Below are 25,067 nucleotides of genomic sequence, written 5' to 3'. Positions count from 1 at the left end.
TGCACAGCAAAAATGAAGTAATATCTTGATGCTTTCTCTTCAAGGTGTCTTATTTTTCCAAATAGGCTACTCAGTTTGCACATTTGCTAAAAAGCAGATTTACTGCTACGCAATATAGCAAGTGATCCCTATGGGGTTATCCCAAATTCTAGATTATCTTCCACTTTACTAGTAATATTGGTCTCACATAACAAATATTCTAATCGAACCATTCTAGTGAAGCACCTAAAGCTTTGAGGAAAATGTGAACTAGTGAAATGCTAAAAGCTTTTGGAAAAAGCACATCTAATGCTACGTGGTCTGCAAGGCAGAGGGAAACAAAAGTGCAGAATTAAAATGAAAAGCCACCCCGTTTGAATGCCCCAAAGGAGTTCATCCAGACCCACCCACCAAGCTGGAGTCTAGCGAGAAGGGACTCACCCAGTGCTGCTTTCCAACGAGGAGACGAGCAGCTACTTGCCATGGTGTTCGAAAGGAATGCTATTCTGAGGTGGGGGGGAAAAGACAGCCATTTGAAACAATTCCACTGCCCAAAAGTTAACTTCAAACTAAGATTCTAAATGGACCTGTTCTTCATTTGGAGCAGTGCTCCTTTCAGAAGCCTCAAGAGACATTGGCCTTCACAGCTGTCACCAAATGAATAGCCAAAGAGGTTGCTTTGAGAATGTGTTTGGAGAACTGATGTGTAAGGATTGACTGCTCTAAGCAGCAGGAACGATTAACAGGATTTTGGAAATGCGTTTATATTGGAATGACTCCTAGCTCAAAAGGATCATCAGGTTAATGATTTATTGTCTGTGCTGGCCATTGATTCAAAAAAACATTTTCCTTTATTACAGTGACAAATTTAACCCGAGTAAACCAAGGAAACCTGCATCTCTGATTAGTACTCAATTAGGTACAAGCTCAATTTTGAGCAGGGGTCTCCAAACTTGGCAACTTTTAATTCCCAGAATTCCTGAGCCATCATGGCTGGCTGGCTGGCTGGAGAATTCTGGAAGTTGAAGTCCACAAGTCTTATAGTTGCCAAGGTTGGGCAACCCCCTGCACTAGAGCCTTCAGACTAGTAACCACAGATACAAACAGAGGCTTTCAGATGAATATGTTCACTAGAACAGAAGTCCATTTATTGCTCTCAACTGGCCAAGGCAGCACAAAAGACAAAACCTAAATAATCTTGTAAATTTACTGCAAAAGATTAATCACACTTCTGGGAATGGGAATTACATTTTCTCTCAGTACTTCTTTGTATACACACAAACCAACACTTCTTCCTAGTGGTAGTGGAAGCTTAAATAAAACCATTCTTTTCTCAAAAAAAGACTCAACTTTTCTACTGCTATACCTGAATGATATGTTTTATGAATATAAAACATCACCCGTAAAGCAGGAAATGCTAAGTTCAAGTTATATAAATATACCTGCTATGAAGTTCAGCCTATCAAGAAACAAAAAGACAAGCTTAAGCGTTTTTTTACTGGAAAAAAAAATCACCATATCCTCAGCTTGTAGATGGTGACTAAGCTGAAAAAACTAGTATTTCCTACCAGCTAGAAACAAGAATATACATCTACCAGCAATTGTATTTTTCCAATTAGTCCCTATATTTTGTCATGTTGACAAAAAACATTTCTTGGAGAACCAATGGTTGAAGCTTCACTGAGAAAAAGCTATAGACCTGAAATTATCATGAAAAGGAATCATAATAAAGGACATCAAAGACATATCAGCTAAATATAGGCCAACTTTCATAGAATAAAACAGGATAAAGTGAACTGCTTGTTGGAGACTTTCAAATAAGTAACTCTATAAATACTCAACTAAAAGGTTGAACTTATTTAAGAAAAACAGCAAGTAAATGGAACCTGTAAATTAGCATGTGATGCTTCCATCCTTGAGAGAGAGATCAGAATAAAGCAGCTGCTTACCAAGATGAGCCTCATGCCATGACAATGCTGTGCCTGTGATTCCTGCATAACCATTCTTGCCAACAATTACCAGTATTTTCCAACCCTAGATATTTTAAGACTAAAACTTCAATTATCCAGCCAACTGATCCATTTCTCCACAAGGTAATAAATATGTATTCAGGCTTCTTCAGACTCACATGATCAATACTTTTCCCCCTTATTAAAACCCACACACACCCATAACCCAAGTCCTCCATATTGAGAAATCTTGCCTGTGATTTTGTCACACATTACTAGATATTTGTGGAAGTTGAATGAATCCTGACAGCTGTTTGCCCATGAGGACCAAACAGGTGTGTATAGCATTATCAAGGCTTTGTTTACAGATACTTCAAAACACTGCAATTATCTCCTGCAAAACTCTGCTCTTTTAGAAATGGCTCCTTCAGCTGTCCTGGTCTCTGATCTATTTGAATGTTATCCATCAGTTTGATTTGAACAAGAGTAAGACACTTGAATGTTTTTTGTCTCCACCCTGACTCTGTTTCTATCCACTACAAGCTAGATTTACCTTATTACAAATAAAGAACTCTGGCTGGACTACAACACTCATAAAATCTTTGTTTATCTCTTACATGCCATCATATAGGTGTAAAAACACTTTCATCTGGCTCACAATCAATTGCTATTTATACTGCATGCATGTTTCTGCAGAGGCCAAAATAAAAATCTGGCCAGGTTGCAGGACCTAGACGGTTTAGCAGTTTTATTTCATACTTCACAAGAACATCCAAACGTTTAAGAACGAAAATGTCCCTTTTAATCCATGTCTCTGCTCTGTGTTAACTCTTCTTTCTTCACCATCTTCAGCTTTTTGCCTCATTTGCTCTTCTTCCTGCACTTCTTTCTTTGCAGCAACTTCAAATTCTCAGCTCCCAGCCGGCTCCACTCACACCCCATCCCCTGGTGTACCTGCTAGAGTGGTCACCAAGGAAATAGTTAATGTTGACTATAAGGAGTCAGAACTGGGATTTAATGCTGACAGAATTATTAATCAGGGTGCTAAAGTAAGAACTGACATAATTTAATAGTGCTGAATCCTTAACATTCAGAAGAAAGTGATTTCCATGCAAAAGGATGGGCAATGACCATACACAATATATACACAGCACACAGGCTGTATTTTATCTTCAGCAAGGACCATGATCTCTGAAGCCATGTTCTAAGAGTGAAATCTGAGAATGATAAAAATGTCTGCTTTAGAATTATTTGGCCAAACATTAAAAGTATTGTATTCTGTTCTAACCCAGGCCCAACTGTTTTGTTCCTGGTCCTCTACCTGTAATCAACTTTAATTCTAATCTGGGGTCCCCAAACCCGGGGCTGTGGACCATTACCGGGCCATGGCCCATTTGGAAGAAGTCCGCACAAGTGGCTGGCATGCAAGGGCACAGCTTGGCTTGCGTTGAGTGGCAGGCTGGTTCACCTCCACCCTTCCCCCCTCCCTGAGCCACCAAGCTGTAAAAGTTGGGAATCCCTGTTCTAATCTTCCTTCCCTTACTGTTTACTATGGCATAACTCTTATGTTACCAGAAAAGATAGCACTGAAGCATGGGAAGTACCATTTGTGGCAACCTAGATTACTTCCTCCATCGAATACCTTAGGTGAACAATGCAATTGGTGACCCCATCACACAGAAAGATTTCCATTTTTAAATTTTGATTTCCCCCCCTCAAGGTTTGGAGCCCTACTTAACTTGCTACCCTGACAGTCTAGCTCACCTATTTGAAGGAGTCAACCCTGATAAAAGGAGTCAACCCTGATAACCCTAATTTTTGTTTCTCTATAGCAAAACCAGGCACAAGGAATGATGGGCTGGCAGAATGTGGAAGATCAAATAGCAAATTACAAGAGCTTAGTTGGCTAGCGTATGATAAGGCAAATATTCCTCTTAATTCTGAAAGCCCAGATAGAAGACCATTTTACTCTAGATCTTATAACATTTTAAAGTTATAAACCAATATTCAAAAACCATAACTACAATTTAAAATTGGCCTGTATGAAATAAATTATACAAGGATCAGATGTCAAACTGCAATTACTTAATTCTTAAGGGAAACACTTGCTAGCCATTCAGAAGGGAAGACTGTATCGGTTGATTAATGTGAAAGCTTGTTCATATTGTGCTAGATCACAGTTTAGCATTAGAAAGGGAAAACCTCTCTATCTAGTCTGCAAGACTTCTTCCTTATTGTCTCTTTGTTCTGTACATGCTAGTAAACAAGAAACAGTGATGTCACATAGTCCTTAGGAAGTAACTACAGGACTCTTAGTTCCTTCATAAGATGACAATTCTAATTTTGCAAGAATGTTAAAAAAGAAACTTTTCAGAATGTTTATTATAAAACCTACTCTAATTGCTTTTCACTATGAAAAAAATATTGAACCTTTCATAGTCATCTCAGAAAGGAATTTCAATTGCATTCAAATAAGAATTCAAACTGCATTAGAGTATTAAATTTAGAGAAAATCAATGTTGCTTAATACAAATCAAGAGATCTAATGATTTTAGCACATGTAGAGGTATTGGATTTGGGCTGCAAAAATCCAAATGGTTATTAGATAGTAGCATATTTCTGCCTCCATATACTGGTTACTTGGATTTTTGCAACCCAGATCTGCATAATTGGATTGTAATTTACTTCTGAAATATGTGGATTTTAGTATTTTTGGGGACCAGTAAAAGAAGAAGAGCCAAGAACAGCAATGGAGCTACAGAAGGTTTGATCTCTTAAGAAATGTTAAGCTCCTAATCCAAAAGAGGCACGCTCTTAGAATTCCAAATTCAACTGGATGAAAATAAAAGACACTACATTATTCACAACCTAAAGGAATTTAAAATGATTGAAATTATCGTGCCAATTGATAAATTGTTTTCCTTTCAATGAAATAGGAAACTACTTTAAAAAGTTGTCTACATAATAGAATTGTGTGCTAGTTGCATTATTCTATAAGATATTGAAGAGGGGGCAGTCTTTTTAATTAGAAAAATGACACACAAAACTGTAAATGGAGATGGAGAATTTAGCTTTTGCATGTATGAAGAATATGAATATAAAGAATACTGTTCTATGGAATTCAGCTATTACTACCTAAGAGTTCAGGCTGAAAACTATCCCTTTATCTGCATAAAATTTAAATTCCAAAATCTTTGGTAACCTGTACCTAATCATTCACAGCTCCTTTAAACCATTAATGATATCCAGTCATTGGCAGCTTTTTGTTCCTTATCAGTTTATACTTAGTCATTAATAAAATGAACAATAATTTAAAAATAATTCGCTGCTGTTGCCTCCCAAGTGTGCAAGGCAAACATTAACCGTATACCAAGAAATACTGGGCTAAGGCAAGATGGGCTTGAAATTTAATGCCTTCTAAATTCAATATCACAACCAAAGAAACATTTACATATATTTTGTATAATATAGCTTGCTGGACTTCAGTGATTTTGATGCAAAGGAAAGCAAATAATTACATCTCAAGAGTCCAAAAGTGCTTTATTTCCGGTAACTTAAGAGGTTAAAATGCGCACTTTCTTCCTCTTCCTTCGAGGTCTGCAGGAGCTTGGCTTTTCAGATGAAAGGATAAAAGAAAGAGTCTCAAAACCTCATAAGGTTTCATTTTTCAAAATTAGCAAATCTCCCATAGGATATATTTACTCAAGCCCTAGAGATAAATATATTTGTTAGCAGGTAAGGAAGTGTGCCCTTCTTTTAGAGACATGGAGAGCACCATTTTATTTATTACAACTTTGAGTAATGCATAATGAAGTATTTTCTGAAATAATTGCTCACCAAAAATAATAGAAGCAAGTATTTCAGAACTATATTCAGACCACCATCTACTTCAATATAAAGAAATTCAAGAAAAATAATATAGAAGTAGTTATAATTACAATGATAAATAATTTATTAGTATGTTAAAGACCTTGGATCTGCAGAAAATAGTCATGTTATTTAAGTTCTTGATTGCAAAAACTTGCATTAGGTAATAAAAGCTATCTTCCTGTAGAGCTGAAACTTTTAAGTTATATAATCCTTTCAGTTATTCTCTGATCAGAGATCTTTTTAGTATTGCTTTAGAGATTGTTCTGTATCAAATATCCTTTTGGCATAAATTCAGATTACATATCTTTCATCTATTAAAGTGTGCTATGAACAATCAAAGTTTTATTAATTGGGCCTTAATGAGCAATGCTATGAACATTTATTAAATACAATTCTGTCTGGATTCCTAATAAGAACCACCTTTCCTCCTTTTCTAACTGCAAACAATAGTGTCAGTAGAGCTACTCGTACCCAAAACGAAAAATACAAATTGTTACTGGAGGGCAGAAAGCAAACTTTGATTCTTTGCTGGTATCTAATGGTCTTCTGAATTTTTGCAGCCAGGGTGTGGTTGTTTATTTGTAATCACTAATGCTTTTATAGACTACTTTTATATCCACCCATAATTCTTGTTTGGGTGAGTTTTCCACTTCTGTTACAAATCTTTGAGCCTCTTTATTAACCTCTGATGCTAAAATCATTTTTTTATAGTTAAAACATCTACACTGCCATCCTATTCACCTGTAAAAACGTTTGCTATTTGATGACTTCAGTTGACAGAATTACAGTCCATTTTATCAAGGCTCTGAAAAACACTTGTTTTCTGACTCACTTTCCAAATATTTATAATACGCTCTCCTATTAGCATCTAATTCAAACTTATTGTTTCTAAATTCTCAGTCTTTTAAAAAGACACTTGAATGCAGATATAGGATCCCAAGACCAATATTTCATTGTTGAACAATTTACAAGTCAAAATTCAGTTTTGTAGCTTGTTATATATGAACCTCCAATCTGATGTGATTACATACCACATATAGTGAAATGAAACAAAAAAATTACAACTAATTCAGTAGTTTGATAAGTGTTTGTCTTTTGTTTAGAAATACACAAATAATATTAACATTATTCTTTTGTAAAATGCAGAAAACGCATATTCTTCTAGAATATGCTGGCCTTTATACATTGAAAATCTTTAAATTTATAGCCAGTTACACAATGTGTTGAAACCTGATACAGATGTACTTTGAATGTCTGACATATATTTTAAAACATGATTTATGCTTTATGGGAAAAATTGCAACTCCTGATTAATGGTCCCAAAGTCAAGGTACTTGACTACTGCAGACGTATTCAGATTTCACTATTACTCTAATTTAGCTATGTGTTTCGAATAATAATACATGCCCAAAGATAATCTAAAAAAACATTGCTGCTTCTCAAATTAAAAAGGATTCTTCAAAGTGCTAAGAAAAAAATCAGAGATGTATGAACAGTACCTAACAAACTATTACAGAAGTATACAAAGGAAGCATCAGAAACTCTTTTCTATTTCCATCTCTTATTAATCACATTTTTTTCAGACCTTTAATATTCTTCAGAAAAACTCCTTATACAATAGATGTTATTACAGACAATGATTATACCAGACAAAAGCTGGTAGTTATTTCCCATTCAGTGGCCATTTATTTGGAAATACAACCACAAATTATGTCAAGATCTCAGAACTGTTGGTTGCTGGGTTTCATACTGGTGTGTGTGTGTGTGTGTGTGTGTGTGTGTGTGTGTGTGTGAACACTATCAAACAAGATACTAAGTGACTAGCTACCACAATTTGTCCATCTCTAATACTGGACAAATTGTATCTGATCAACGTTAAAGGAAGAATGCTTATTGATTCTTCTTCATCAAATTTAACAAATACTAATATTCATTCATTTGCACAAGGTTTCCGAGATCTGTAGTGGTTAAGAAAAAACATGATCTTTATGTGAGTTGACGATTCACAGAGAATATATAGCAAAAGTCACTGAAATGTCCATGGCTGTTAAAAATCTGTACCCTGCAAATACACAAAGGCCCAAAAAGGGATTAAGCAAAGGAGGCACCCAGGTACCCACCTATAGATTCCACAGCTATTAGTCCCTCTTTCACATTGAAGCCTCAAGATCAGAGGCCTTCACAAATAGCTATTCATCAGCTGATTCTGATTAAGTAAGAGATCAACGTATTTAAAACGTAACAGCTGTTAAGGTAGGCCTTTCAATTCAGAGCCCAGAGCATTTCTAAACTGAAAATGAATGCCAAACGGCACTATACCCCTTTATCTCTTTTCCCATGAAATGAAAAGTTTTGTACCTGTGAGGTTGACATGCGTGAGGTATCTTGTCGACCTGTTAAATCAGATGAGGAGATATTCACAGGGGCCCCACGATGCAATCGCATACTCACTTTCCGTTCTCGCTCCATTCCAGAAACTGGCCGAGGAGATGTATTTGCTGACCAAAAAAGAAAAAAAGGAAACTATCATTATCAGATTTTTTTTTACATAGAAAAAATTGGCTACAAGTTATTCCAGAGTTCTATAGAAGTTCTTGTGGGAGATAGTATATAAATCACTGTGATTAAATGTTGAACTGGCATTAGGGAGACCCTGGTTCTAATCTATCGAAAATCATGAAAGCTCCCTGGGTAGCTCTGAGTCAGTCACTCATTCTAAACCCAATCTGCCTTATAGAATTGTTGTTGGAAAAAATTGGAGGAGGGACTATTACATATTCCAATAGAAGTGTATACAGTATCTGTAGCTTAGGGTTGAACTGTGAAGTCCTTCGTATTCTTTGGGCTTTGCTGTCTGCTTGCTGACATTTATTACTCAACAAGGTAACATTATCAGTGCAGTGTAACTTATGTATACTGTCTTGAACTCCTGAATGAAAGCTGGGATGTAAATCTTATATAGGCAGTTGTCAATTTACGACCATTTGTTTAACAATAGCTTGAAATAACAATGAAAGAGTGCTTTACAGGCCATAAAGCCTGTTCTAGACACACAAAATGTTATACCATTACCTCCACGATTACATTATTGAGATCTGGGTGCCTGACAACATGTAGTTGCCATTTGTAATCTCTGCTAATTTCCCCAGAACGTCAAAGGAGAAGCAGCAGGAAAGATTGCAAGCTGCTGCCATCTACTGAAAGGACTCTTGAAGATTTCAACTCCATTTCTGCACCCCACCAAAGGAGCCCTTCCCTGCACGAAGGGGAGCTAAAATCCTTTGGTGGGTAGCCCTTTCAGAGAGAGCAGAGATGTTTAAATACATGTCCACTAAATGTTGGAAATGTAATCAGACCAGGGTGGATAAAAATCAATGATTTTTTAAAAAAAATAAAAAAAAAAAATCAAGATTTTTTTTTATTTAAATTGGATTTTTTTAAATAAAATGCTTTTTGAGGAAAATATATTACCATCCAAAGGTTATTCCATCATGAAATAAAGATTAGTTTTTTAATTATGTAGAATAAGGCTGTATATGTTTAATTTTTTTGGTAAATGAATTCCATTAATCCATTCACAATGTCATGCTCTTCCAGAGGTTTTTTTAAGATTATTGGGCAGTTTCTCTGCCTACAAGATATTATCACAGATGCTTGGTTTACTTTTGCAGTTCTCAAAACTGAATTTGACTCAGCAAAAATGTTATAACGTGAACAGAGTTGAGAAAAAGACCTTAATCCTATTGTTCTACAAACCTATGAATAAAGAATCAACCCCTTCAGTGCTAAGTTTCAAGAAGTTCAGTGAATAGAATAGAAACAATATTTTTCTGATTGTTTGGAGTGGAATAGATCTGCACAAGAAGAAAGTGAAACTAAGTGTGAGGAGGAAGGGGCAAGCAGACAAGCAGTACAAAATGAAAGTGAAACTTTCTGAGCACAATACTGCACAGCCACAGACAGACAAGTCTTTGGATCTTTTTATGTGTATGACCTGAGGTTTATCACATTCTTTCCTTGGAGGAAAAAACCTGTAATGGCAGCAGGCCATAAAAGAGATCCAGTTTGGCAATATTTTAATGAAGTTCCTTTACCTATCGGTAAGGCAGGCATGCGTGCAAACTGCAAACACTGCAACAAAGAAATGCAAGGCCTGGTGGCCCGAATGAGGCAACATCATGAGAAGTGCTGTGATGAAGATGACCAAAGAAACACATTTGAACAGGCAGGATCTTATTGAATCATATTTCTAAAGACTGCCTTGAACTGTCATGTTTGAGCAAAATTATATTTCTTATTATTACTGCATGTTACTGTCATTTGGTATAGTTATGAAGAAAAGCAAATATTCCTTTTGGGGCAGTGCTGTGTACAATAAGCAGAAATTGCATAAACAATAAAATAACAGCATTGACTTTTTTGTTTAGGGGAATTCATGGATTCTGGAAACTATCCACCTTCAAGATCACCATCCTCCTGTTCTACAGTTTCAGAGTTATCCATCCAGGATAGTGCTTCATTAGCATCATCATCATCAGACACCCACAGCCACATATCACTATCACCTAAAAGAAAGAAAAAACCCTTCCCTCCTAGAACCACCATAGATAAATTTGTGATAAAAACTAGCAGATTAGAAAAAGAGTTAATTGATGAAAAAATTGCCCAGTTTGTTTATGCAACGAACTCTTCTTTCCGTCTGACTGAGAACCCACATTTCATTAATACGGTTCAGTCACTGAGACCAGGATACAGTCCACCCAGCAGAGCAGATGTTGCAGGGAAACTGCTGGATAAAGTGTATGACAGAGAAATGGAGCAATGTGCAACAGCTCTGGAGGGTAGAATTGTTAACCTAAGTATTGATGGGTGGAGTAATGTCCACAATGATCCTATTGTGTGTGCTTGTATAACAACAGAAAAAGGGAAAGTCTTCCTTGCACAAACAATTGATACGTCAGGAAATGCACACACAGCAGAATACTTACAAGAAGTGGCAGTAAAAGCTATAATAACGTGAACAAAAATTCAAATGTCTAGTACGCAGTTTGGTCACAGACAATGCTGCAAATGTATCCAAGATGAGAAGAAATTTAGAACGGACGTTGCTTACCTGAACGTCCCTTCTCGACGCGCAGCTGGAGAATCCAAAGCTTCGGGTTGTTCAGCAGTTGATAGCCTACACTGAGTGTGTTCCTTTAAGAGATTTCTCTTCAGACACGCCCACTTGCTCAACAGAGTCCCAGTTTTGTTCACGAAGTAAGGAGCAGTAGAGCGTCAGGAAGGAATGTCCAGCAGCCAGCTGGGTGGGTTGGATTCTCCAGCTGCGCGTCGAGAAGGGACGTTCAGGTAAGCAACGTCCGTTCTCCAACGCGCAGCTTGGAGAATCCAAAGCTTCGGGATTTACCCAAGCAAGTTCAGACAGGGAGGGAACCCGGCTGCTGTACGTCGTCTGAAGAGTTGCATACAGCTTGGAGCACCCGGCGGCCGAAGGATGCCTCCGCCGAGGCAAAGGAATCCACCTTGTAGTGCCTGATGAAGGGGTTCAAGGATGACCAGGTAGCCGCCCTGCATATGTCGGAAATGGAGGCATTAATGGCCCAGGCGGCCGTAGTGGCGGCGCTCCTGGTGGAGTGTGGAAGAATTCTCTGCGGAACCGGTTTGTTCCGAGCCGAATAAGCCCTAGAGATGCAGGATTTAATCCATCTCCCAATTGTCGTGGAAGAAACCTTCCGGCCCATGGAAGCGGGCAGAAAGGAAATGAAGAGCGATTCAGATTTCCGGAAATGCTCAGTCCGCTTAATATACCGGCGCAGAGCCCGTCGGACATCTAGCAGGTGCCAGTCCGCTTCCCGAGGATGTCGAGGATCGGGGCAGAAGTCCGGAAGGATCAATTCCTGGGCTCGATGGAATGTGGAATTTACTTTAGGCAGGAATGAGGGGTCTAGTCTTAGTACCACGCGATTTGCATGGAAGACACAAAGGTCGCTTCTCACAGACAGTGCAGCTAGTTCGGAGACATGGCGAGCCGAAGTAATCGCGACCAGAAACGCCACCTTGAGAGTCAGAAAGCGGAGGCTGATGGAGGCGAGAGGTTCAAATGGAGGGTGCATGAGGGCCTGAAGGACCAGAGTCAAATCCCAGGTCGGGTATCGATGTATAACAGGAGGGCGCAGGTTGGATGCCCCTCGCAGAAAGTCACGAATCGTCGGGTCCTGGGAGAGAGGAAGCTTTGCAGAAGTCGAAAGGACCGTACTAAGTGCAGCAACTTGGCGACGAAGAGTGTTAGGCGCAAGGTGCTTGTCCATGCCTCGCTGAAGGAATCCCAGCACTTCGGGGACAGAAGCAGACGTTGGATCCAGGTGGAATTTAGCACACCAGGAGCAGAAGGAGTTCCAGGTTGCGTTATAAATGCGGCATGTTGACGGCCGTCTTGACGCCTGAATCGTGGGGATCGCATTGCTAGGCACGTTGGCTCGCCTTAGCAAGATCCGTTCAAGCGCCAGGCGGTCAACTGCAACCACTGCGGGTCTGGGTGCAGAATGACCCCCTGGCTGAGAACGATCCTGTCCCCTGGAATCCTCCACGGCCGTGCCACCGACAGGTCCACCAGATCCGCAAACCAGGACCTCCGAGGCCAGTGGGGTGCGACCAGAACGACGTCTGCCCTGTCTGCTATTATCCTGCGGATCAGACGAGGAAGGAGCGGTAGAGGGGGAAAGGCATAGAGGAGACCCCTGGGCCAGGGAGAGGCGAGGGCGTCGACTCCCTCCGCCTGAGGGCACTGGTACCGGGTGAAGAACCTGGGGAGGTGAGTGTTGTCGCGGCTGGCAAATAGATCGATTAGAGGCGTGCCGAATCTGCGGACGATCTCGGCGAACAGATCTGGGTGAAGTCGCCACTCGGCGTGGTCCAAGTGTTGCCTGCTGAGCCAGTCCGCTGTGATGTTCGTGGTCCCGGCGATGTGCTCCGCCACAAGGGACAGGACGTGCGTCTCCGCCCAGATCAGCAGTAGGGTCGTTTCCTCCATCAATGGACCCGAGCGAGTCCCCCCCTGGCGGTTCACGTGCTCCTTTGCTGTTACATTGTCCGTGCGTATCAGGACATGGTGCCCCGACACAATCTGCTGGAACCGTTGGAGGGAGAGGCGGATCGCACGGAGTTCCAACCAATTGATCCCGTTGAGGCTCTCCTCTGCTGACCACGTTCCCTGGGCAATGTGGGATAAAAGATGACCTCCCCATCCCGTCAGGCTGGCGTCCGTTGTCACTACCAGGCGCTGTAGATTCTGGAAGTAGCTGCCCTGACGTAGGCTCTGGGAGGACCACCAGAGGAGAGACCTTGCGACCTCTGGCGGGAGGGAAACTTGTGTGGGAGAGTTGCTCCTCCTGGCTCTCTGAAAGGGGAGGAGGAACCATTGGAGCTGGCGTGAATGGAATCTCGCCCAAGGTACGACAGACAGGCAGGAAATCATTTTGCCGAGCAGGCGGGACAGGAGCAGCAAGGTCACCTTCAGAGAGGAGAGGACCTGTGATGTTAATGACTGGAGACTGGAACACCGGTCCGTTGACAGGAACACCTGACCCCTTACGGAATCTATTATTGTCCCTAGGTGAAGGATGTGAGTAGTGGGCTGCAGTTGGCTTTTCGGGATGTTGAGGGAGAAGCCATGATGACAAAGGCAGCAACACACCACTTCTAGGTCTCGGGATGCCCGGGCCGGAGAAGGGGAGAGCACTAGGATATCGTCCAAGTAGCAGTGGAGCCGGACCGGATGTTGACGTAGATGGGCCGCCACTGCTGCCAGGAGCTTTGTAAAGGCCCTTGGGGCGGAGGAGAGGCCGAAGGGCATTGCTCTGTATTGGTAATGCCTGTTGTTGTAGGCAAAGCGTAGGAAACGACGATGGGACAGTCGTATGGGTACGTGGAGGTAAGCTTCTTTCAAATCGATAGAGGTCATCCAGTCCGATGGTCGAATGGAAGCCAGAATTGATCGGAGGGACTCCATTTTGAACTGATGATATACTATAAATTCGTTCAGCCTCTTGAGATCTAGGATGCCTCTGTGACCCCCGGATGATTTGGGGACCAGGAAGAAAATTGAATAGAAGCCGGTCCCGCGATGATGGTGGGGAACCGGTTCGATGGCTTGGATTTGAAGCAGGTGATGGATTTCTGCCTCCATTAGCTGGCGCTTGTCCAGGTTGGGAGAAATAGGGCATTGGACAAAGTGTGAGGGAGGTCTGGAGCGGAACTCCAGGGTAAGGCCAAGACGGATTGTCTGGAGCACCCAGGCGTCCGACGTCGAGATCTCCCACTGGGGAAGAAAATGAGTCAGACGGCCGCCAATGGGAAGATGGATGTAGTCACTTCCCTCTTCGAAAGGTACGGGATCCCGTACCTCGAAATGGCCGTTTGGGTGCTGAGGCCTTTCGACCACGGTCTCTGAAGGAGGATCTATCGAGGGAACGGTCGAATCCTTGAGAATAGGGCCTTGAGGAGAAGGACCCCGAAGGGCCGGAGTCGTTCCGAAAGGGCTGCCTGGTGAAGTAGGACGATGGTCTACGATCTGCCCTCTTATACGAGGATGGCATCACCTTCCGTTTATCCTTGTCCTCGACAAGGATGGGGTCTAAGGCCTCTCCAAAAAGACGGGAACCCTTATATGGAGTTGAGGCGAGGCGCCACCTAGACTTGGCATCAGCTCTCCAATTTTTAAGCCATAATAGACGGCGAGATGTGACGGACGACACCAGGGCGCGCGAAGCGAACTTCGCGGCATTGAGCGAAGCGTCCGCCGTATATTCAGTAGCCGCCACCAGTTTGTTGACGTCTTGGCGGAGGCGTGAATCCGCCGGGGGAAGGCGCTCGTGAAGTTGGCGGAGCCAGATTAAGCAGGCACGACTGAAGAAGGAAGCTGAGGTGGCTGCCCTAACCGCCCAGGCGGCCGCGTTGTGAGTACGTCGGAAGTTAAACTCAGCTTTTCGGTCCTCTGAGCGCAAACCGTCGGCGACGTCGTTGGAAATTACAGAGGAAGCCGTCAGATTGGCCACTGGCGCGTCTACAGTCGGTAACTGAAGGAGATCTTGGAGACTAGGCGCAGAACAATAAAGCTTTTTGTCTAGGCCCGAAGGAGCGGGCAAGGAGGAGGGCGTGGTCCAGGATCGTTGGACCACCTCAGAAAAAAGCTGTGGACATGGAATAAAGTCCGCTTGCGCCTTAGGCGCCGTAAACAAGGCCTCATGTTGTTGAGAGGTACCGGGTTGATCAACTTGAGAGACTGGGTCAGCCATATTTGTGGCCAACTTGGCCTTGCGCAGGAGCGATTTGAACAGCGAGGGCCGAAAGAGCCCAGAAAAGGCTGGCTTTTCGGGTGGCATATCTGCATCATCAGATAAGTCCATATCCGACGGGTCGCACTCTCCCTCCTCCGAAGAAGACTCCTCGCGGTGACCATGGTCCAGATAGAGCTCGGACCCATGCGTCATAGTCTGATACTGGGCAGGGACCTGTTGAGAGTCCCGGGCCAGAGGAGGAGGAAAACGTGGCTGAGGCCAGGCTCCATATGGTGCAGCTTGTTGAGAAGTTGCTGCCAGTGTCCTGGTAACCGTGTCAGAGATGATCTGATGAATATCATACTGAGAAGGTGGAGGAGCTGCCTCCGTGGCGCGCAAGCCTGCCGCCGTGGGAGTAAAGGTTGCCTCCGGCTGAGACCGCCGAGGAAGAATGGCACTACACGAGAGGTCCACCGGTTCCAAGCAGTGTGTCGAAAAAGCCTCAGGGAAAACTTCCATGTTTGGCGATTGATACAACGGTTGCAAATGTTGTTGAGGAGCCTGATGGACGGGCTGGACCGTAGCTTCGACAACGGGCGAGAGTGGCGTCGGTAAGTGAGTGAGTGCCGCCTGCCTTGACTGGCTGCGCGCTTTCTCGAACTGGCGCTCCAGGGCCTTGTGTCTCCTGGAGGCGTCCTTGTCAGCAGCTGATGAGTGTTTTGTCTTTTTAGAACATGGAGCAGCCGACGAAGACGGATGCGCAGCGCGTTTCCGGGACCTTTTACGCTGCTTGGCCTGTTCGTGGAGGCGCTCGGGAGAGCTGTTGTTGTCCTCCAGATCCGAGGAGAGAGCACGTTCTGCCATGTCGGAACCTTCGCTTCCTGTTCTGTCTCTTTCCCGTTCGTTGTTTTTTTTTTTTTTTTTTTTTTATTATTATTATTATATTATTATTATTAATTTTTTTTTTTTTTTTTAATAGATGATGAAGATGAATTTCAAGTAAGTATCTTATATTTTTATGGTTATGTAGATAAGTTTTTTTTTTTTTTAATTAATATTTATAACTGAATGTGAATTAATCAGGATCTTTTCTTTTCTTTTCTTTTTCTTTCTTTTTTTTTTTTTTTTAAATGTAAAAACAGATGATTACAGTAGAAGAACCAAAAGAAGCACAGCAGGTAAGTCCAAAGAACAATGGGAGAACTAAGAACTCCAACAGTTATAACACAGAGGCAATGTCATAAGCCCCAGAAATTGCCAGCAGGAGGCTTTGGCTTCCAGCAGCCAACTGCGCATGCGCAAGGCAGTTGCTGGGCAGAATAAAACAGCCGTTGACTTCCTTGCACCAGGGTGGAGGGAATGGCTTCAGGGGAGGGCTGCAGAAGAATAAATGATTTTTCTGGCAGGGAGTCCTTTGCTTATCGCCTCCCCTGATGGTGGAAGCGAGGTGCCCAGCTGTAGGGAGGGTTAGAGAAGGCTCGCCGGAGGGACAGGCAACTTGGCGTGAGCTGTCACAAATGGCGGCTCTGAGCGCTGAGGTGGGCGAAAAAGGGCGCGAAAATGTCAAATGCTCCTAGCGCCGCTGCCCAGCAAGCGAGAGGACGAGGAGGGAAGCCAACGATAGAGAAGAGCAGCTGAAGCCTCAGAAGAACTTCCAGGGCTGCGTGGGACGACTGGAGCTGAGAAAAGCCACTTGCGATTTAAAATTGAAGCTGCTGATTGAAGTATCGGCAAGGGGAAGTTGCGGCGTTGTCCCTGTGCTTCCCAGGCGCGCGATCGTTCAGAAGCGATCCCAGCGCCAGCCACCAGATCAAATTTAAATGAGAAAGTTGCCGCTGGGAGCAGGGCAACTATCCCAAGCCGCTAATGTCCAAGATCAAGTCCAAGGGGCGGGGGCGGTGTTACCGGCCAGGCCAGGAAACCTACCCACACGCCAGCGGCTATAAAGTGGAACGGGGATTCAGATAAGTGGCCAGGGTCCCGGAGAAGGTAAAAAGTCCCAGACAGCCTGCCTGAGGTGGCAGGCAAAACTCACCCCTGGCCAACCAATCGAAGAGAGAAATTTAATCCAACAAAAATGCAGAAAATTATGAAGAGAATCCAAAGCTTCAGGAACAGTTTAGTAGAGAAATATAGAGAAAAATTCAAACAGTGTCACAGGCTCAACTGAGTGAACTAAACTGGGACTCTGTTGAGCAAGTGGGCGTGTCTGAAGAGAAATCTCTTAAAGGAACACACTCAGTGTAGGCTATCAACTGCTGAACAACCCGAAGCTTTGGATTCTCCAAGCTGCGCGTTGGAGAAGAGCAGGAAGGGAATACAAAGCTAATAACATATGGTTGCAGTGCTCATTTGCTGCTCTTAGCCAAAGACTTAAGTGTTCCAGAAATAAAGACTAATGTTGTTGAAATTGCTAAATACTTCTGTATTTAGCAATTTTGCTGCAGCAGCTCTGAAAAGGATGGGTGGAACCAAGCTAACGCTCCCACAAGATGTTAGATGGAACTCTGTAGTGGACTGTTTTGAGCAGTATATCAAGAACTGGCCTATTCTGATGACAGTTTGTGAAGAAAATCAAGATAAAATAGATGGCACTGTCACTGCCAAAATCCTCAACACTGGGCTTAAGAGAAATGTTGAACATATGCTGAGCATCCTGAAACCCATCTCTGAAGCTTTAAACAAAATACAGAAAAATAGCTGTTTTATTGCTGATGCTGTTGAAATTTGGAAGGAACTGAGTGAACATTTAAAAACAGAACTACACATGGACAGAATTAAATTACAAGCATTAAAAAAAACGAATGGGACAAGTACTGTCTCCAGCTCATTTTTTGGCAAATATTGTCAATATCCAGTATCACAGTCAAAACTTAAGTGCTGAGGAAGAGGAGTTAGCTATGACATGAGTATCCAGCAATCATCCATCTGTAATGCCAACTATAGGGGAACCATTCAAGAAATATATGTTTCCTGAAGATATTTTAAAGAAAGTCACACCAGTGAACTGGTGGAAATCACTTAAGCACTTGGATTTAGAGACTGTTCAAGTAATGATTTCACTTTTAACAGCAGTAGCTTCTTCTGCAGGTGTTGAAAGAATATTCTCTTCCTTTGGACTCATTCATTCTAAATTGAGAAATCGTTTGGGACCCGATAAAGCAGGAAAGCTTGTTTTTCTTTTCCAGATTATGAACAAAGAAGAAGATGAAGATGACGAGTGAGCTACAGAGGACAGTATTTAAGTTTTTCATGTGTAGGCTGGGCTGACAGTCTAAGTTTCTTAAAATATATATATTTTGTTTAGCCAAATTAGTTAACAAACATGATGTTTGTTTAAGCAAATAACATATGCTGTAATGTTATTATTTCAGTTGAATAAATCTATTTAAATTGTTATTATTAAGGTAATGATTATTTTTCTCCTAAGTACAATAGAAAAGTTGTCCAAATATGAATGATTAACCTATTAAACTGGGGATAAAAAAACTAATACGAAAAGTTGTTATTCTAAAAATCTTCATCTACTTGCATATTAAAGTTATACCAGCAAGAATTAGTCTTTATGTAGAAAACTATGATTTAAATCAAGCCTTACTGACGTGATTTAAATCGTGATTTAAATCATGATTTAAATCGTGATTTAAATCATGATTTAAATCATGATTTAAATCAGTTTGATTTAAATCAAATCCACCCTGAATCAGACACCTGGTTTGTATTATATGTGTTGGACATGCCCAAAGGCAAAAAATACTGGACAAAAATACATTCATGGTTGGAAAAAATGATAAAGCAACATATAGATTTAAAACCAGAAATATTTTTGTTGGGCATCTTACTGGAAACAAGGGGAATACATATTTGATTTTACACGTATTAACTGCAGCTAGAATTTTATTTGCATAACAATGGAAAAGTAAAGAGATCCCTACAGATGAAAATGTAATTAAAAAAATATTAGAATGTGCAGAAATGGATAGACTAACACTTAAAATTAAGAGAAAGGAAGAAATTGAATACTTAACATGGGACTTATTTTACCAATGGTTAGCCCAGGGGTGGGCAAATGTGGCTCTTTTACAACCTGTGGACTTCAACTCCCAGAATTCCTGAGCCACCCCTGGGTTAGCCAATAAAAACAGAAGTTAGAAACATGGAAATACAAAAAAAGAAGGACTAATGTTATAAGGAAGGTTTGCTTAAATGGATACGTTATGATGATGATGATGATGATGACTAAAACCAATGTAATGTAATGAATAATATTGTAAACATTATGACTATTATTTCCTAAAATTATTTGTACCCAGACAACACAGTTTATTTAGAAATGGAATTTTTATATGTAATAATAAAGAAAAAAGAAAAAAAGAGAGAGCAGAAGGGTATTATGGTAAGGTAAGGAACGTGGGTGACTCTGGTGATGGGGGAGGCACTGGGTGATCTGGCAAAGGACTCACAAGTGTCTGTTCGATCAGGAGCTGAAAATCCTGCTTAGGTTTCTGCAGGGAGGATTTTCAGTTCCTGAACTGGGCCTCCCAGGATTTCTCCCACCAACCCTTCTGGCACCCCATGCTCCTTACCTAGGACTCTGTTTAATGACCAACAAACTTGTTTAACAACATAACGGGGAGTGCTGATATTGTGGTTGTTGACAGAGGCAGACACATGAGTGCCTCACTTAATGACCAGTTTGTTTAACAACATAAATTCTGGTCCTAATTGTGGTTATAAGTGGAGGCACAATTTGTAAACACATAAATAGTTGGCTTGCGGTGAACCCTAATTCAATCTAGAAAATTTAGTTCAATAACTTTTATTGTTCTAAAATGTATACTAATTCCTGTTAAGCAGTTTCCTCAGTGAACATTTCCAAATACGATGGATGAAATGAAACATTCATTTTCTGACACAATTTTGCACATCTCACAACATGTGTAACATTGGCACAGGTGTACAAGAGAGCTCTGAATAACAGCACAGCAACCAGTGATTTTTGCAGTCTCTTCTTCTGTCTCAGTCACATGTTTATTTAGTGACCATTTTGCTTAACAACCTGGTTATTGGAATGGAACTGTGCCACTAAACAAAGAATGTGTGTAAAATGTGAAGGAGGATCCAGAATAGCTTAACTTCTTTTGAAAGCTAGATAACTTTCTTGGCTATGATGATAAGATAAAGCTGCTTTAGCCTGCAGTTCTTACATACAGGCCTGTGTATCTCAAAGACATTAGGACAGAGGAAATTCCTAAATGACTTGGAGTCAGGTTAGCTGAAGCACTGATGCATAAACTTGAAAATAAAAATCTGAGATGCTGTTCTCAGGTGTTTTCTACGGTAAATTCTAGTCACAGCTTTAGAATTCTCTGTCAAGTCCATGTTTCCTTATTGGCTTGTCTTTAGAAGAATGTTAAATATTAATTGATTGTGTACTATGAGTGTTTTCAGTTAGAGAACTACAGAACCTATTGCTTAGCTTGTATAATCCATAATTCATCAAATACCATCCTATCACTTTAGTATTTACTGTGTTTTGTATTTTAAAGTATGATGTAATTCCCCTCTGAAATAAAATATCAGACTACAGCAAGTGTTCAAAGTATTACAGACTCAAAATAGCCATTTTGAGCATTATAAACTTGGAACAAAACACTCTGTGTTCAATCATCTATCCCGAGATCATTGCAAAATGGGCATTTTGTGCCAAGTTCTTTCTGAGATGTCAAGAAATTGGCTTAGTTGTTTGTTTTTTTTAATTGCTAAGTCATGGAGAGTTGCAGAATCCATTAGTCAGTAAAATGGGAGGAGGGACATATTAGTCAAGTTCAATCTTGTTCAAAAATTTCCCTAGTAAAAACTGCTGTTTTTAAAAAGCAGTTTATTGTGGGATAATCCCAACTGTGGGTTTCATGTGCGTTATGCTTTTTCTTCAGTTAGGTTTACCAATACAAGAATATGCAATGCATTATGCACAGCATTGTTCAACTGCTGACCTTTCAAGACTGCTACACATCATACTGCTTGGACGCCTGATCTAGTGGGCAAGGACAAATACAAAAAGTATGCACTGCATACGCAGCTTTAAGTCAACAGCCAAACATAAGAGGGCTCCTAGCCGGAGAAAGATTTTATAGTGGAACACACTGCGTTTTGCATTTTATTCAGTTGAAATCAGGGTGGATTTGATTTAAATCACAATTTAAATCACTAGTCAGTAAGGCTTGATTTAAATCATAGTTTTCTACATAAAGACTAATTCTTGCTGGTATAACTTTAATATGCAAGTAGATGAAGATTTTTAGAATCTTCCCCCCACCTGTAGCTCTCACCCATCAACCTGCTTGCTTGGAACTCCTGCCTCTTCCCATGTTATGGTCATAGGAAGTCCTCACTTAATATCCTGCATGGCCTTGAGATTAGAGTACGACAGCAACTGGAACTCCTGGAATTTCAGTTGCTAAACTACGCAGTCATATTATATTGTGCTCTACAACTGCATTATGTAGCCACAGAAATACCAATCCCAACTGCCATTGTAATCCAAGGACTCCCTATACAGCTTTGGAATGGGCTTCTATTGGAGATGGATCCTGCCACTCTCCCCCCACTCCTTCCCCACCCGCTGGCCTTTAGGAAGCTATTAAAAACTGAATTATGCTGGGAGAGCATTTTCATGGTTTTGCTGACTTAATTTGCTGCACCATTTTTATTATTTCATTCTTCTGACTTCGTTGTCATTTATACTGATGATCTATGTAGATGTTTAAATGATCATTTCACTATGTTCACTGTCAATTGCCAAGACTGGATTGATTATCGTGGGATATTAATCCAATAATTAAGCAATCAGTATTGTGCAGTTTCTTCAATGAGACTGTGTTACTTGCAGGAAGCAGCTTCTTGAAAACTTGGAAGCGCTGCTTTGCAGCTCTGTTTAGAAGTCCTGGAAACATGCCCGCACAGAAAACCCCAGGCAGCCATGCCATTAAGCAATCTGATTTGCTGTTACTGCTCTGTCCTATGAGTCCTAGTGGGGTACTGCTCATAAGTGAAGTGCCTTGAAGAACCTACAACCTTAATACTAAGATTTTCTGCTAATATTCATCATAGAAACAGAAAGATAAAGATGACAAACATAAGTGCTTCCTTTCCAAATACAAGCATACAACTTGTAGGAAGTCTTCCTGATAGTACTATTCATTTGTAATATAAGGCTGGAACAATAGCATTAGGTAACAGCATTTAATTTAAACAGCATTTAATTTAAATATAGGTGACCCAGATTTAAAATGTCATGAAAAGTATGTCTTGGATGTCGGCTGAGGACATCAGTCATCCTAGACCCGTGTTGGTGAACCTATGGCACGCATGCCGGAAGTGGCACGCAGAGCCATGTCACCCGGCACGCATGGCATCGCCCATTCTTCTTCCGGGTTTCCAGGGCACACATGTGCACCAGCCAGTTAGTCTGCTGGTTACTGGTGCACATGCGTGTGCAACGATCAGCTGGCCTTAATGTCTTAGTGCACATGCGCACCAGCCATGCCATCATTGCCCGCATGCAGCCCCGGGACTCCGCCCTTTGCCAGCCAGGAGCGCTGCCGCCAGTCGCTCCCATGCACCCAGCTGCCTGCCTGCCTCGTTACCGCCACCATGAGGAAAGGCCCCGAAGTTGCGCTGCCTGGAATCCACGTGGTCTGCTGCAGGGGGAGGCCAGGTATGGCTGGCTGGACGCTGCCTGGAGCTGAGCTTGAGGCTGGCAGGAGGAAGAACGTTGCCTCTTAGCCGGCTCAAACTGTCTGCTGCCGCAGCCTGCCACCATCCTCTCTCCCCTGCTAGCTGCTCCTGCCACTGCCAGGAAAGCAGCTGTGCGAGAACCGCTGCCGCCAAGGGCGAGGGGGCGGTGGTGGCAAGGATGGGCGGTCCGGGTCTTCCCTGTCTCCCTGCCCGAGCAGACTTCTAGCATAGCCCCAGGCCTCCAGAGGGAGGAAGGGAGGGAGAGAGGGAAGCCACCGCCTGCTGCTCCTGCCACCGCAACCCCCTTGCCCCCAGCAAGAGCGGTTGTCGTGCTGCCGCTTCTCCGGCAGCACCAGCAGCAACTGCCGGGGCAGAGAGGGCGGGGGCAGGCTGTGGTGGTAGGCCGTTCTCGCTGGGTAACAGACAGGCTGCTCCTGGAGCAGGCAGGAGGAGAAGCCACCAGCGGGGAGGCAAGCTGCCCCAGGAGGACTGGAGGAGAGCGCAGCTCCTCACTCATGGAGATCCACCGGTGGGGAAATGGTCGCGGAAAGTGGTAAGAAATGCGCGAGCCAGGAAGTGGTCATGCTCCCTGGCAGGAGAGGGTTGCATGTTAACTCCAGTAAAGGTTTGTGCAACCCTCTCTGGCCAGAGAGCATGACCGCTTCCTGGTCAGCGCACCTCTTACCGCGCCCACTTCCCAACCGGTAGATCTCCATGAGTGAGAAGCTGCGCTCTCCTCCGGTCCTCCTGGGGCAGCTTGCCTCCCCGCTGGTGGCTTCTCCTTCTCCTGCCTGCTCCAGGAGCAGCCTGTCTGTTACCCAGCGAGAACGGCCTACCACCACAGCCTGCCCCTGCCCTCTCCATATAACGGAAGAAGCAGCAGACTGGGGCTTCAATCCTTTCCCCCGGAGGTCTGGGCCATGCCAGAAGCCCTGCATAATCGTGCTGCAGCTTGCTTCAGGTAGCTGCCATTTGGACCCCCCCCCTTCCTCCGTCTTCTCCTCCTTGAGTTGGAGCCTCACGGCATGACCGAGGCTGAGGGGTGGGATAGTAGCTGCACGGATCCCCCGGCGCCGCACGTGTTCCCTGCGCTGCAATGATGAAGCGCTTTGCCAAGGAAAGGTGAATCTCAGGCTTCTCCTGGAGCAGCAAGGAGAAGGAGAAGCTGCCAGCGGGGAGGCGAGCTGCCCCAGGAGGACCGGAGGAGAGCGCAGCTTCTCACTCATGGAGATCTACCGGTTGGGAAGTGGGTGCGGTAAGAGGTGCGCTGACCAGGAAGTGGTCATGCTCCCTGGCCAGAAAGGGTTGCACAAATCTTTGCTGGAGTGAACGTGCAACCCTCTCCTGCCAAGGAGCATGACCGCTTCCTGGCTCGCGCATTTCTTACTGCTTTCCGTGACCATTTTCACACCGGTGGATCTCCATGAGTGAGGAGCTGCGCTCTCTTCCAGTCCTCCTGGGGCAGTACAAGAACCGCTCTTGCTGGGGATAAGGGGGTGGCGGTGGCAGGAGCAGCAGGCCGGGGCTCCCCTCCTGAGGCCTGGGGCTATGCCAGAAGTCTTATCGGGCGGGGAGACAAGGAAGCCCCGGACTGCCGTCAAAATAACGACTTTCCAGGCCCAAAATGGGGTGGAGGGGTGCCCGAAGTGCATGTGCAGGGCGCGCATGCGCAATGTGGGGCACATGCGCGGGGAGGGTCATGTGCGCATGCACATGTGGGAGGGTTCGCATTGCATTATGGGTGCTGGCACGCACAGGAGGTGTTGCGCGTGCACATACACACTTCCGGCACGCCACGAGAAAAAGGTTCGCCATCCCTGTCCTAGACATATCACAATCAATTGTTCCAGAAGTGGGAGGAACAGGAGAAAAACAGTTTATACAGTGAAAATAATAGTGGTTTGATTCAAGAGTGCCTCAAAATTTTGCTATGCTAGGTATAAATGCAACACTGTAGTATAGTTAGACTAGAGTTGAGTTGAGAAGACCTTGCTGCAAATCCCTGATCAGTCAGAGTCAGCTTGCAACAATTCAGGGTCTCTCAGCCAAACGTATCTCACATAACTGCAGAGAAAAATATGGAAGGAGAAAAAGAAGAGAGGTAGAATGATCCCTTTCTTGGAAGAAGTAACAGAAAACAAATTTAGATATTGCTTTTTCTTATAACTATCAGCTTTCCCATTTCTTTTCTTCAAAACTGTTTTCTGAAAACACAGTTTTTCATTTTTGAACAAAGAACTAGTACAAAGCAATT

General features: G+C 43.0%; 1 protein-coding gene across 7 annotated transcripts in view; it reads right to left on the bottom strand.

The window, feature by feature from the left end:
• Positions 1-25,067, bottom strand: part of CSNK1D (casein kinase 1 delta) — a 45,417-nt gene that overhangs the window by 4,577 nt on the left and 15,773 nt on the right. The window contains exons 8-9 of one of the 7 annotated variants that reach the window (XM_070937620.1): positions 8,157-8,296; positions 421-485 (exon numbers count right to left, since the gene is read on the bottom strand). In XM_070937620.1, the coding sequence (XP_070793721.1) occupies positions 453-485; positions 8,157-8,296 (173 nt within the window). In that variant the 3' untranslated portion in view covers positions 421-452. Of the gene's footprint in view, positions 1-420; positions 486-2,355; positions 2,886-5,409; positions 5,540-7,011; positions 7,861-8,156; positions 8,297-25,067 lie in introns of those variants that run through there. The other 6 variants (XM_070937617.1, XM_070937618.1, XM_070937621.1 and 3 more) reach the window with 6 other exon arrangements.

This window comes from Pituophis catenifer, unplaced genomic scaffold (assembly GCF_029215685.1).
Source record: "Pituophis catenifer annectens isolate HBS135680 unplaced genomic scaffold, rPitCat1.0.hap2 SCAF_2, whole genome shotgun sequence".
Classification (NCBI taxonomy): domain Eukaryota; kingdom Metazoa; phylum Chordata; class Lepidosauria; order Squamata; family Colubridae; genus Pituophis; species Pituophis catenifer.
The sequence above is the reverse complement of the archived record's forward strand: the minus strand, read 5'-3'. Positions and strand labels throughout refer to the sequence as shown.